The sequence below is a fragment of the Vulpes vulpes genome, chromosome 7, assembly GCF_048418805.1.
Source record: "Vulpes vulpes isolate BD-2025 chromosome 7, VulVul3, whole genome shotgun sequence".
Classification (NCBI taxonomy): domain Eukaryota; kingdom Metazoa; phylum Chordata; class Mammalia; order Carnivora; family Canidae; genus Vulpes; species Vulpes vulpes.
Genome location: NC_132786.1, coordinates 1,404,427 through 1,419,268, shown reverse-complemented (window position 1 = coordinate 1,419,268; position 14,842 = coordinate 1,404,427). Strand labels below are relative to the sequence as shown.

General features: G+C 56.1%; 1 protein-coding gene across 1 annotated transcript in view; it reads left to right on the top strand.

Annotated features, from left to right (window-relative positions):
* Positions 1 to 14,842, top strand: part of LOC112911455 (adenylate cyclase type 1) — a 97,011-nt gene that overhangs the window by 16,583 nt on the left and 65,586 nt on the right. Inside the window, exons 2-3 of the mRNA XM_072762782.1 lie at positions 830 to 979; positions 11,403 to 11,521. Of these exons, the coding sequence (XP_072618883.1) occupies positions 866 to 979; positions 11,403 to 11,521 (233 nt within the window). The 5' untranslated portion in view covers positions 830 to 865. The remainder of the gene's footprint in view (positions 1 to 829; positions 980 to 11,402; positions 11,522 to 14,842) is intronic.

The window sequence follows — 14,842 nt, the reverse complement described above, 5'->3', positions numbered from 1 at the left end:
TGTGTGGTCGAGGCCGGGTGGGGGCACAGAGAGGCCAGACGGGTCATGTGTCAGCCCGGAAAAGGTGTGTGCTCCGCGCGTGGACCTGTCAGCGTGTGGCGGGGGGGGTGGAAAGGCGCCCACGACGGCGCCCGGGGCACGTGAAGCACCTTGACCCTGCAGAACCCCATCCACGGCCTCTCGCACCCACGCTGCCCGCCACCCCCGACTCGTGGCTTCAGGAGCAACTGGCACGAGCTGAGCCCCGGCTGAGCAGGTGGCCTGAGCCGATGCCCCGGGATGTGGCACAGGCCCCCGATGGCCGCACCGCCCCTGCTGCCCCCGGGCCCGGTGGGAGGCTGCTGCAGCACCACAGAAGCACTTCCCCGGCGCCGTGAGCCTGCTTCAGGCTAGGAGCGCTCCAGCGAGGGCGCAGCGGTGGGCTCCTGGGACTGGAGATGACCAGGGTCGCAGCAGCACGGCCGAGCCGGTCACAGGGCGGGGAGCGGGTCACATGGGGACGGGCGGCTCCCCGGGGACCCTCGCGGGACAGCGGTTTTCTGGCTGCGCGGCGTGTAGGGGGCACCGTCCCGGTGCCAGGAGGGAGCGCGGCAGGTGAGCCTGGCTGCGGGGACGGAGAGCTCCCTGCGTGCTGTGCTGCCACCGCATGAGGCTGCCCACTCGGGACGAGGGGTGCACCTGCCGCCCCGGCTCGTGGTCCGGGAAGCAACGTCGCCGGCACCCGCGGCCGCCTGGGCAGTGCGGTGGGGACACGGGCTGGGTGTGGAGGTGAGGAGCCCCGCCGAGCTCGCGCCCCCGCGTAAGGTGCCGTGTGCTCTCTCCCTTCCAGCTCGGAGCCAACGCCCTGCTTTTCCTCAGCGTGAACATGTACGGGGTGTTCGTGAGGGTCCTGGCCGAGCGCTCCCAAAGGAAAGCCTTCCTGCAGGCCCGCAGCTACATTGAAGACCGGCTGAGGCTGGAGGACGAGAACGAGAAGCAGGTGGGCGCGGGGGGCTCTCCCCTGCAGGGCACGGGGCAGCACAGCTGGGGGCATGGGGCCGGGTGGGGGGCGCGGACAGCGGAGTGTGGGCCCGGGGTGCAGGGCTGGGAACACCCAGTGGGGAGCATGGAGCTTGGGGTGGAGATGCTCAGGGGCCTCAGGCAAGAGGAGACAGGGCAGCGGCAGTGGGGACTCCGTAGACATGGCGGGGAAGGACCTGCCACCCTCTGTGGCCCCAGCCTCAGTCTCCCCATTGGTCAGACGGTGTGCCCAGGTGATCCTGTAGGGCTGGGAGGGGGCAGGGAGAGCTGCAGAGCTCGCCCCGTGGGTTTGTTGCCCTGCAGGGGCGGAGCTGCTCCAAGGCCGGCACGGAGGGTGGGAGTTTCACCTGTTGGGGGAGGTTGGGTGGGATCCAGCTGGAATCCACTGCCTTGGAGCCGGGGTGGTGGGGGGGTGGTGAGGCAGGTCCTGACCGGCCCTGGCACAGCTGTGGTGGGCCCTGACCCACTGTCCAGAGGCTAAAGCTCCGCGGACCCGGGGGTGTCCCTGTGACAGTGGTTGTCACGGTAACCCTGGCCAGCAGCTCGGCTGTGAACCTGGGGGGCCCCTGCCCGGCCCCTGCCACAGCCTCCTGGGGCCGTGGGACCACCCACCCGCACCTAGACGGCGACCCGGACCCGTGCGCACTGCCCGGAGTCCCGGGCTCGTCCCCGTCAGGGGTGCCGGGTGGGCTGGGAGCCCCCGGCGAGGCTTCCCCGCAGCGTCGGTGCTGAACCTTGTTTCTGTGGGGTGGCGGGTGGGATTGCTCCGTACGTGAGAGCCCACCGTATCGCAGACGCAGGGCGTGGGGTCCGGGCTGTCCTTCTAAAACGTGCACACGCGTGTGTTTATTTATAGATACTATAACGATACCTAGTGTGTACAGTGAAGGTAGGTTGTGGTTTAGAAGCAGATGACGTACGTATGCTTAGATTGTGTGTGCGTATCCGGATGGACTTGTCTGTGGGAGACCCACGTCTGCGTGCATACGTACGTGCACATGCGTGGTATGCATGGGTGTGGGCCACATGTGCGGAAACGTGTGCATTTGTGTCTGTACACACGTGTATGTGTATATGTGGAGCATGTGTGCAAGTGCCCATGTCTGTGTACGTCTACGCGTGTGGATTTGCATTCGTGTGGACTCTGTGCATGCCGGTGTCTGTACGTGAGTGTGTGCATGTGTGTACATGTATGTGGGGATACGTGAACATATGCATGCAAACGTCGGGTGTGTGCACATACGTGTGGATGTGTGCGTAACTGCACGTGTGGGTGCGTGTGGGTGCGTGTGCGGGTGTGAGTGTAAGTGTGTGCGCATGTGTGCAGGCGAGTGTGTGGCTGAGCGTGCGTGTGCATGCACACACGTGTGTACGATCCGGGGTCCCCGGGCTGGTCCCTGAGCGCCTCCTCCGACATCAGCCCCGCCAACTGAGGGTCTCTTGGCCGTTTTTGAGACGCTTGCACGCGCAGCGCGGGGATCCCCCTTGGATGCCTCCCCGACATCCCGGAAGAAGCAACGTTTGGGGGCCGCCGCTGTGTCTTTCTCTTCTGAGTTTTCCTTTGCTCTTCCTCCCGTCTTCCACCTCCTCTGCGTTTCCTATCGGACGTCTTTCTTTCCGTGCTCGGCGTGTGTCTGTCTTCATCTCTTCTCTTCCCGTGGCTGCCTTTCCCGGCGACCACGTGAGGCTCTGGGCCTGTTGGGCCCCCGAGCTTGGGGTCGGCCGCGTGCGATGCTGCAGTGGTGGCCGCGGCGTGGACCCCACGTGCATGCAGACTCCCAGGCCCGCGCTCTCCCCGCACCCCCGGCCCCGGCCCCAGGGGCCAGCGGTCACACGCACTCGTGCCGTCACGGGGCCAGTCTGGGTGCTCGTGGCAGCTCCACCAGCAAGGGCTCATCCCGCAGAGCGGGGAGCCCAGACACCGGGAGGCTCAGGGCCGGCGTACGGGCGCACAACTCTGCAAGGTGGCAGATGTCACCCCGACCCATCAGCCCGGTGACTGCTCTTACTGTGTTGTCACTCTGGGTCTGGATATTTAGATTTTCTGCATTTTCCCACGGACGGATCCACCGGTGCTTTGACTAACTTGAGGCCGCTGTGCCTTCCTCCCCGGCGTGCGCGGGACTTTGTGTTCTCGGCCCCGACGTTCAGACTCCGTGTTTTGAAAACGTGACTCCTCCCGAGCATCCTTGTTCATCGCCTGGGAGCAGGCCTCAGCTGTGTCGTCGGGAGAGCAGGCGCGACTTCGCTCCAGGGGGGTCTCCCGGTTCCACCGTGTTCCATGTTCTCCTTGGAAGTTACCTGCGATCGCGCGCGGCTCCGGTAGCGGTGGCCTCTGAGTAGGGGCCCGGGGCCCGCCAGTCCATGGGGGGCCGGCTGAGGCGGGCCTGGTGGTCGGGGGTCCGGCGTGCGTCCCGGAGAGGAGTCTGGTCTTCTTTGTCCATCCCCCACTTCCGGGCGGGCCTTGCTGTGCGTCCTGGCCCTCACTGACGCGGGAGGGCCTCTCTCCACACGGCTGCCCTTCGTATTTCTTTGTGGCGTATGTGTTTGACCCCTCCTGGCCCACGCTCTGCCCCCGTGGGTGCGAACGGGCCGCTCACCCTGGAGAGGCCGGTGTCTCCTCCGGGGTGTCGCCGTGCCCCCACCTGTGTTTCTCTAGCCTTGCTTCTCTTGGTGTAGAAATTCAATAGTTCCATGTTTCAGACATTTCAGTCATTTCTCTTGGTGGTTCACACGGTGCTTTTGGAACAGGAGGGTGAGGGTCATGTCCATGCATCTCCGGCTGGCCCAAGAGCGGGTGAGTCCGGACTTTGACCTGCCATGTCTTCTCTGTTGGGGCCTGGGGGTCGGGTCTGTCACACGGGAGTAGGCTTGGCACACGGCGAGGGCTTGCGGGCCCCGGGGGTCAGATACTCCAAAGGGACTTGGAGGGTCTTTCGCTTCCAAAACAAAGACGTCCAACCTTAGGACTTCAAAATGGGAAAGCCTTAGAGCAGCTGATCAAGAAGAAAGAAAGGGCATAAGGCGGGTGTTAGGGACGGAAGGCTTGGCGGCAGATAGAGCCGCGCTAAAAGCAGACACAAGGGAAACACTCAGGATTCGTCTCGGGCAGGAGATTTGAAAACTCCGAGATGCACCAGTTCCCGCACAGTTTCCAGGATCGAAACTGATTCGAGAAGCAAACAGAGGGCTCGGAAAGCCCGTGGCCACCCAGATGTTGACTTAGCAGTGACCGTCGTCTCCGGGCCCGGTGGTCACCCATGAGCCATGTGGGCGTCCGGGGAAGGCGCCATTCCCGCTCCCGCTTGTCCCGGGGATGTGGGCGCAGGGTGACTCTCCAGAGTCGCCGATGTGCAGGTCGCACACACAGGTGGGGAGCGGCCCCTGCTCCCGGCGCTGTGCTCCTGGGCGGTCACCCCCAGGCCCTTCCTGGCGCTGAGCGGGGAGCGGGTTTTGTCTGGACGCCTTGGCGCATCCATGTGCCACGTGTGGGGCTCTGCGGGGGCTGCCGCTACCCCGTGTGTTGTCATCCCCATGATTGCCTGGACACCGTGGAAGCAGAGCTGACAAAGTTTTCTTTTCTTTTTAAATGTTATTTATTTACTCATGAGAGAGAGAAAGAGGCAGAGACACAGGCAGAAGGAGAAGCAGGCTCCATGCAGGGAGCCCGACGGAGGACTCGATCCCGGGTCTCCAGGGTCACGCCCTGGGCCGAAGGCAGGCACTAAACCGATGGGCCACCCAGGGATCCCCTGACAAAGTTTACTTTTTGTCTTGATCCAGTTTTGGTATCAGATAATATTGACTTCATATAAGGAATTGGGGTGTGTTCCCTTGGGGTAAGGTGGTATCTCATTGTGGTTTTGATTTGCATTCCCCAGAGGATTAATGATGTTGAGCATCTTTTCAAGCACCTGTTGGCCATCTGGATGTCTTTTTTGAGAAATGTATATTCAGATTTTCTTTTCTTTTCTTTTTTTTTTTATTTATGATAGTCACAGAGAGAGAGAGAGAGAAGCAGAGACACAGGCGGAGGGAGAAGCAGGCTCCATGCACCGGGAGCCCGATGTGGGATTCAATCCCGGGTCTCCAGGATCGCGCCCTGGGCCAAAGGCAGGCGCCAAACCGCTGCGCCACCCAGGGATCCCTATATTCAGATTTTCTGCCCATTTTTTAATTGCATAATTTGGGTTTCCGATGTGGAGTTGTCTAGGTTCTTTATATATCTTGGATACTAACAGCTTATTGAATCTACCGTTTGCAGATACCTTCTCCCATTCAGTAGGTTTCATTTCTTTTTCATTTTGTTAATTATTTCCTTTGCCGTGTAAAAGCTTTTTATTTGGTACAGCCCCAATAATTTATTTTTGCTTTTGCTTCACTCACATGAGTAGACATATCTAGAAAAATCTTGCTAAGGCTGGTATTTTCTGGAAAATTTTAGGTAGAATTGGTGTTAAATTTTCTTCAGTGCTTGGCAGGCATATTTAGTAAAACCATCAGGATCTGGAGATTTCTTCTATATGAATTTTATTCTTTTCATTTCTTTATTTCTTTATTTTTTTATTGGTATATGAATTTTAAAATTAAGAATTCGGTTTACTTAATAGATTACAGAGCTATTCAGGTGTCTCATTCACAGTATTTACATCTTACTGCGTGAGTTGTAGTGGCTTGTGCTTCTTCGAGAAGCTTGGTCCGTATCTTTGAAATGGTCAAATTCACGTGTGAAGTGTTACTACTGTTCCCTTTATCTTTTCGGTTTCTGCAGGGTCTGTAATGATAACGTTTCCTTCCTGATTTTGTTAATTATGTCATATCAGTCTCTCTCTCACTCATTTTGCTAGAGGTTTGCGTATTTTACTGCTGTATTTAAAGGATCACATTTTTGTTTTGTTGATTTTTTTTTTGTTTTTTGTTTTCCTGTTTTCAGTTTCTTTGATTTTTTCTTGTATTTATTATGCTATTCCCTCCTCTAAAGTTGCTTTACTTTGTTCTTCTTTTTCCAGATTCTGTAAATGGAAGCTTCGATTATTTACTTGACAACTTTCTCTTTTTTAGTATGAGCAAATAGTCTCATAAATTTCCCTTTCAGAGCTGCGCGCCACAGATATTGGTGTGTGGTATTCTCACTTTCATTCGGTTCTGTGTATTTTTAAAAGTTTCCTTTGACATCTCCTTTCGACTTCTGGATTGCTTAGAATCCTTTTGCTTAGTTTCTCAATATTTGGAGATTTTTCTGCTGTTTTCTGCTACCGATTTTTAGGTTGAGTCCGTGATTTTCAAAGACCATGCTCTAGAATTTGAATTCTTGTAAATACGCCGAAGTTCGTGTCATGGTCCAGGATATGGCCTGTCTTGGTGTGAGTTCTACGGGTGCTTGAAGACAACGTGTTTTCCGCACTTCTTGGGCGAGGTGTTTTATACCTGTTGTTGACGTACTGATGGTCTTCTCGAGTGCTCTGTATCATTGCTAATCTTTGTCCAGATTTTCTATTATTTATTTTTCTTCTTAAATTTTTTTAAAAATGAGTTTATTTATTCATGAGAGACACACACACACACACACCCCGATGCAGAGACACAGGCAGAGGGAGAAGCAGGCTCTCCGTGGGGAGCCCGATGTGAGACTGGATCCCAGGACCCCCGGATCACGCCCTGAGCCAAAGGCAGATGCTCAACCGCTGAGCCCCCCGGGCGTCCCTGGGTCATACTTGTTAAAAATCAGTCTGCCGATGTCTGTCTTTTGTATGTTTAGAACACTTCTCTTTCATGTAATTATTATGCAGAGCATCCACTTGTCATTTTATGTTTTGTTTCTTTTTCCTGCTTTCCTCTGTGTTAGTCGAACGCATTTCTAGAATTCAGCTTTGATATATCATTGTGCCCGTGAGCGCGTATCTTTCTCAGTGCTGCTTGAGGTTTTATACTAAAGACACGTAATGTCACATTCTACTGTTGTCGACATGTTACCGGATGGGGCGACGTGCAGAAACCCCACCTCCGCGGCCTTCAGCCTCACCTGCGACAACACGGTCTTAAATATTTCTTCTGCATACATTTGAGCCACACCAGGCAGTGCTGTACAGCTTGCGTCAACCAGCACGTAGCGGAGAAGGGAAGTCAGTTTTATTCATGGATATTTTTGCTTATGTTATGTCATTTCTTCCTCCCCTATGCCCAGATGCTTCCTTTTCTTTCTGGTTACAGGTCTTTCTCTTGGGGCAGGTCTGTTGGTGACAAGGCCTCCTACTTTTCCCTCTTGATTTCTTTCATTCCCGAAGGGTTCTGGGTAGACAGTTCTTTTCTCTTGCACTCGAGAAGCCGGCCGCCGTCTCCTGGCCTCCACGATCCCCGATGAGAAATCTGCGGTAATTCGAACCGTGTGGGCAATCTCTGTCATTCCGCCTGCAAGGTCACTAGGCTCTCCTCTGTTCTCTGCCACCTGTCGAGCTTTTTATTTCATTATTTTTTTTTTTCAGCTCCAACATTTGTATTGGAGTCTCTTTTGTATCTTTTATCTCTTTGCTGGAGTTCCTTTTTCTTCTTTCATTTTTTTCAGGTGTGTTTGTGGCTGTTTATCGAATGATTCTTACAATAGCTGCTTTAGAATCTCGTTAGGTATGGTGATTATTCTGTTAATCGTGCTGTTGCTGTCTGTTGATTGTCTTTATTCATTTGTTGAGATTGTTCTGCTTCTCATGTGCTGCGTGATTTTTTCTTTTTTTTTAAATTTTTATTTATTTATGATAGTCACAGAGAGAGAGAGAGAGAGGCAGAGACACAGGCAGAGGGAGAAGCAGGCTCCATGCACCGGGAGCCCGACGTGGGATTCGATCCCGGGACTCCAGGATCGTGCCCTGGGCCAAAGGCAGGCGCTAAACCGCTGCGCCACCCAGGGATCCCTATTTTCTTTTTTTTTTTTTAAGATTTTATTTATGTATTTATTCATGAGAGACACAGAGAGAGGCAGAGACAGAGGCAGAGGGAGAAGCAGACTCCCTGCAGGGAGCCTGCCCAACGCAGGACTCGATCCCAGGACCCCAGGGTCACACCCCGGTGGAAGGCAGATGCTCAACCACTGAGCCACCCAGGCGTCCCTAATACATTTATCTTAAGTAACGTTTTGGTGTTTGTAGGCCGCCGGGAGACTTTGTAGGATCCACGTTCATGAGTTTGTCCTTTGGATTTCTGGCTTTGTGTTTCATTTTGCTGGTCAGAACACATCAGGCTTGTCGGCTCCTGATGCAGTGTTTACTGCTGCTTGGGGCTTTCAGGCTGGGTCTGAGATTGGACGTGGATTGCAGGTAATATCTTTATGATGTCAGAAAACTACTTTGTTCCAGGTTTTGCTGTTTTTAATCGGGGATGGGTGCTTGATCTTGCCAGATGGCGCTTTGCTCCCTGTGGGGAAGTCGTGTGCTTTTACTCTTGGTTCTGTGTGTCGGCTTTACGTACCATCCCTAATCTCGTGGGTGCAGCTGATGCTGAGCCCCTGGTCAGAAGGACAGCCACAGCCTGTCCTTAGGAATTTCATGTGACAGTGGCTTATGCAAGTGTGAGCACTCTTTCCCCCTCGTGTGCGGGTTCCAGGGAGCCTCTTTATGGCTGAGGTGGCAGGGCTGATCCAGGCAGCCCTTCCAGCCCAGTCTCCATCTCTTCACTGGTCCACCACTGCTGGTGTGTGGCCCTCGTCCTTGTGAATCAAGATGGTAGGTAGAGGGCTGGACATCAAGACCATGTCCCCAGCAACAGAGGGACAAAAGGAAGAACAGGCCGTCTTTAAGAGCCATTCCAGAAGCTCTCACATGACCTTTCACCCCCTGTCTCCTGGGCCACATCTAGCTGCAAGAGCAGGTTGGATAACGGGGTGTTTATCTTAGGTCTCTGAGCCCCAGATGAAAGTAAGGGGCTAGACGGTTGTGCTAGTGGTGATGAAGGGATGTGGGAACAGCGGCCAGCTCTGCCCTGGCCTCACTTCCAGCACCAGATGCCCCTGCCCAGCATTACCAGCGTGGTGCTCTCCTGTGGTCTGTGGCTGACTCAGTTTCCCTGTCCTAACTCCACGGTGCAGGGCAGCTGATGGGATGGAGAGACCAGGTCCTGGAGGTGTGCCCTCAGCTGGGGTCCTTGGAGAGGGAGGGCTTCCAGGGCATTAGGAAAATACTGAACGGGGAGGAGGGTATGCGGGGCACGGTGGGTGTGGGGGGCAGCCTCCCTTGTTTGATCTGATGTAGCATATTTGTAGGTGCAGGTGAGGGATTTAAGACCTGAGCCCTGAGCAGTGGGAATTGGAGGTGTGGCAGGCAAAGGGGGAGCAGGGTCTGGGGGGCAATGACCCCCTCACAGAGCACCTGCTGAGTACTCGGTGTGCCTGTCTCCCTGTCTGGTGTGATGGAATTCAGACAGGGCAGAGGTGCGATGCAAGGCCAGGCCACCGTGCACTCCTCCAGGGACCCTCTGTACGGGGCACGCTGGTGCAGGAGCCACCCCCGAGCCCCTAACCGCAGCTCGGCAGCCCAGGCGGCCCAGGGTCGCGGAGCCCCGTGACGCTGGGTCTTCCCAGGAGAGCGTGAAGCCCCACGTGTGTTCTGGGGCAGCATTCTGTCGTGTCCTGGCCTCGTGCCTCGAGGCATTTCCAGCAGCTTCCAGGTGTGTTCGTGTTGCTGATGCTGCCCTTGGCCTGTCCGCGAGGTGGCCTGGGTGAGGCCCTGCCCAAGCTCCCTCCACCACCCGCACAGTCTGGCACCCTCTGCCTGTGTCTCAGCCTCGCCCCAGAGGCCCCCCGGCCAAGGAAGGGGTCGGGGTCTACTGGCCAGGCACCAGTCACACAGCGGCTCCCACACCCGTGCGCTGGGGCTGCCCCTCACATGTCAGCCTGGACGTGTCCATGCATGGTGTCCGTGTGCTCGCCAGCACTCAGAGCCTCTCTCCCAGGGGTCCCAGTGCTGAGAGTGGTAACAGGCCATGGCAGTAGCGTGAAGTCCCGCCGCGGCATTGCAGTCTGTCCGTTTGGCCGCCGTGGGCGTGGGTCTCAGGGCAGAGCCAGGCCTTGCTCGGGCCACATGGTCCGGGACTCAGGTTGGCCTCGTCTGTCTGCTTGGCTCCACACAGCAGCTAGCGGCGCTTGGCTGGCCTTCCCCTCTGCGGTTTACGGGGAGACGCATGACCTGGGGAGGCTCCTGAGGGGTGTGGGCTCCATGTGTTAGGCCTGTGACGTGCTCTGTGGAATCCAGAGCAGACAGGTGAAGCCCTCACACCCCTGCCCCAGGCCTCCGAGGCTGGGCTCCGGGGGACTCTTGTCACTGTGCCGCTCTCATCGTCCTCCTGAGGTCATCACGTGGGACGTGGCCTCACGGAATGGGGCTGTGGTCCAGGAGGTCACCCGATGCCTGCTGTGGGCTGGGGGATGCCAGGGGTCGAGGGCTTCACTAGAGCTGCTGCGTTGATGGGACAGGCCCGGAGCAGAGCCTGGGGCTGGAGGGATGGAGTGAGGGAGCGGCTTCTCTTGCCCAGTCTCTGCCGTGTTTGCTCTTCTGAGCAGGCTTCCTTCCTCGGTCTACTGGGATTTCAATGTAATCTCTTTGCTTCCCGAAGCAGGCTGGGAAGGGGAGCGAGAGGCCCTGAGGGAGGGCCTCAGATGCAGGTGTGGCCAGCGGTGGTCACGGGCCAGGGGGCTTGGGGGCGGGTGAGGATCCCTGGGAGGCGGAGAGGCAGAATGAAGCAGGTGGGGAAACTGAGTCCCCAGGAGAGGGATGGAGTCTCCTGTGCGGCAGGGCACCTCTGGAAAAGGCCTAGATGTTTATTCCATTCTCTGAGAGGGAAGAAAACATCTGACCCCCAGAGAGAAGGAAGAAATCGGAAGATAGGACCGGGGGGTGGGGTGGGGGGGATGCGCCGTTGTGTACCGATCTCTGTGAGGTCACGGGACTCCCGTCTTTCCAGAGGGGCGGGTTTTACGGCCCATCGGGAGGTCCCTCTCGGGGCCGTGTTGGGCAGTGGGATGTGGAGTGAGGCCTGGCCATCCTGGTTGGGGCCGGTGGCGTTTCCTCCCTGTGACCTCTGCTCGGTGAAGCGGGGGCACGCGGGTGGGTGGACGGTGGGTGAAGGTTGCCGTGGTGGCCCGGGTGTCGTGGAGGTGATGCAGGCCCCTTGCCAGTGCTCCGGGAGCGAGTTTCCTGTGTAATGCCACTCCAGGCCTGGGCACAGGCTGCAGGGGCCCAGGGGCCAGGCAGGGTCTATAGCACCAGGCCGCCTGCTGCCCGTGAGGAGGGTCTGCAGCCCCTTGTGCAGGGCAGCTCCTCAGCACCACCTCGGTGGGGGTGATCGAGGACTCGCAGGGGAGTCCTGCTGCGTCACACAGACCTGTCTCTCCTGTCCAGGAGCGGCTGCTTATGAGCCTTCTGCCCCGGAATGTTGCCATGGAGATGAAGGAGGACTTCCTGAAGCCCCCCGAAAGGATTTTCCACAAGATTTACATCCAGCGGCATGACAATGTGAGGTAGGGCTGATGCGGCCCGCTGATGCGGCCCAGGTGCTGGGCCTTGGGGAGCTCAGATGAAGATGATGGAGGTGGAGATGGAGGCGGTGGAGGCAGCGGAGGAGAGGGAGGAGGGGGAAGTGGTGGAAGTGATGGAGGAGGAGGGGAAGAGGTGGAAGAGAAGGAGGAGGATGTAGAGAAGGAGGTGGAAGAGGTGGAGGAGTGGAGGGGAGGCAGTACAGATGGAGGAGGAGGGGTAGGAGTGGAGGTGGAGAAGGAGGTGGAGGAGGAGGGGGAAGAGGTGGAGGTGGAGGAGGAGGAGGAGGAGGAAGGTGGAGGAGGTGGATGTTGAAGTGGTGGAGGTGATTGCCGGGGTGGGCATAATGGAGACAGTGAGGGTGATTGTGGGAAGTGATGGAAGTGGAGGTGATGTCTGTGGGGGCTGTGGGGGTTGGCGAGGAGGTGATTGAGACGGGAGGTGATGTGGGAGGTTGCGGAAGAGGTGGTGAGCGTAAGGGTGAGAGATAATGGAAGTGATGGTGATGGAAATGGGAGGCGCTGGTGGAGGTGGAGTTGATGCAGGAGGTGAGGAGTAAGTAGGTGGCGCAGGTAGTGGCAGAGGTGGGAGGCCTTGGGCAGGTGGGGGTGGAAGGCCTCGATGTGAGGGGAGGAGGGAGCGGGTGTGCGTCAGGAGGCCCAGGTGAGCACCTGCTGGCCGGAAAGCAGGTCCCATGGAGGGGGGGTGTTGACCTCTTGGGTGATAGGTGTCACAGCTGCTCTTTCCCGCTGTTCCTCACCTCCCATGTCCTGCGTGGGCTGGGGAGGGTTGGCACTCTGCCTCTGAACTGGTTTGGGTGGTGGCATTTCAGCTGGATCTTGGCCCATGTCAGGATAACAGCTGAGCAATATTCCACTTGGTGCCAGGGCCTGGGGTAGCCGTCCTGTTCCTCCCCCGTTCCTCTCATGGCAGCCCCAGGAGGTAGGGATTGTTCCCGTTTTACAGGTGATGAAGCAGCTTGCCCCAGACACGCTCTGAGGTTTGCTTGTTTTTACAAATCCCATCACAAAGAATTTTATTCTACTACATCGTATATTCCCTTTTAAAGTACTTAGACTAGGCACGCCTGGGTGGCTCAGAGGTTGAGCATCTGCCTATGGCTCAGGGCATGATCCCAGAGTCCCGGGATCGAGTCCTACATCGGGGTTCCCACATGGAGCCTGCTTCTCCCTCTGCCTGTGTCTCTGCCTCTCTCTCTCTGTGTCTCTCATGAATAAATAAATAAAATCTTAAAAAAATAAAGTTCTTAGACTAGCTGAGTATTTCCCTTTATGTAAGCATCAATCAGGCTGGTGATGGTGGTTGAGGCCCGGAAGCACCCTCCACCCCTGATACTCTTTGCTGGTCCTTCTGGTTGGTGTCAGGCCTACCTGCCACTGGGCCTTTGCAGACACAACAGTATAAAAACTTCCTCTGTTTTTGTTGAGTGCTGTGGACTGAGTCTCTACAAGCTGGTACTTGTCCGTCTAGGCTGAGCGAAGGACTGCTGCTGCCGCCAGCCCCTCCTCGTCAGGGCCTCAGCCATCCCTGTGTGTGAGCCGGTGTGGCTAGCCGCTGTCTGGTGAGCATGCTCACTCCCACTGCTGTGCCTCTTGCTGAGGACTAGTGCTGTCCTCCTGTGGAGGATACTGAGCCCAGTGGGGTTAAGGCCCCAGCGTGTGGGGCCAGCATTCCAGCCCAGGCAGCCCAGGCACTGTCACCTCCACTTGGAGGTGGAGCCAGTGAGTGGTGGGGCTGGGGCAGCCTGGGATTGGCTGATGCTGATACCCACCTAGACTTCCCATTCACCCACTGCCTCTCCTCAGTGGGTAAGGAGGTGGCAAAGTGACCCAGCCCCCTGATGAGACCAGATCACCAGAACAATCCAGGGAGTGCCCAGGGGGAGGGGTGTGGAGTGTCTGCACACAGCAGGGAAGGCATCAGATGTCAAGGACTTCCTGGGGCAGCAGGTGGAGGTGAGCATGGTGTGTGGTGCCCATATGCCTCCCCCCTCTTTTCTGACTTGGGACAACAGACACAGGTGTGGAAAGTCACCATTTCCCTCTGATGTGAAAAATCTCCGCCCACATCCCCCGGCGGATGCCTCATTCCCAGCAGGTGCAGGTGTGACAATGCTGAGATAGGAGAGGGAGCTGAGGCCGGCTCCCTGTCCCTGATGGCACCAGCTCCACCATGGCTCCCCTAACCACCCTTCAACAGGGTCAAAGGTGGCTTTGTAGGGCCCAGATGTGATCAGCTCACTGTCTTCCTCACCATCCTCGTTAGAGTCCCTCTCTGGTTCCCTATCATCCAGGATTAGAATCCCGAGTCAGTACACCATTCAGAACTAATAGGCTGATGTCATCAGGAACGGTGGAGTAAGGACATCTGAAAATCCTCAGCTCCATAGAAGCAATGACAATACTGACGAAAACTGAGTCAACGTTGTCAGAACACTGGAAATTAAGCAAAGCCTTGCAAGAATCCAGGAATGTTTATTTATGAAAAACAGCTGGATCCTGGTAAAAAAACAGCAAGCTTTGTAGAGTTCTAACTTACCCTGTTTCACTGTCTTTAGCTCCATGATAGCGTTGAAAACCAGCAGCTGCTATTACAGTGAAAACCTGTCCACTGACAGCCACCTGAGGGGACAGAATGGGGTCAGGGCTTTGAAAAATTCTCAGAGAACTGTCATCATTTGACTGCCTGGGAATTCCCTGGGAAACCTTGCTCACAGGCTTGTCTTTATTTGACCTGACTCAACACTCAGTTGGAACAGCTTTTGCCCTGGGACATTTGTTAAGAACAATCAGTGGCAAGTGTTTAACATCATAGCTGTCAGAGGCAGTGATAACAGCTGAGGCAAGCAGCAGGGCACTAAAAACTTAAAACTAGGGAATGAGATGTCTGTCAGGTGCTTTGAAAGGCTCTGGGAATGTTTCTGGGAATCAGAAGATCCCGCACACAGGTCGGGCGACGTGCATGTTCAGAAAAGACCATGATGACCCTGGGTTGTCCTTAGGTCTTGAGGCTGACCTTGAGGATGTGTGCAAGCAGGAAGAGCAGACTGAGACAGTTGGCATCTGCCTGGTTGAGTGCCCATCATCAAAGACTGAGAGACTTACTGGCTTCAGGAATGGGAGGAAATTTCTGTGTGGTCATTAGCTGACCACTAGCTTAACCAACCACAGACTTTAATGGCCCCACATGAGATAGCAAACAGACTTTTCAGAGTTTGTCAGAAAAGTCACTGAACAAATAACAACACAAACAGCAACAAGAACAACTTCAATCCTGAGGTTGGG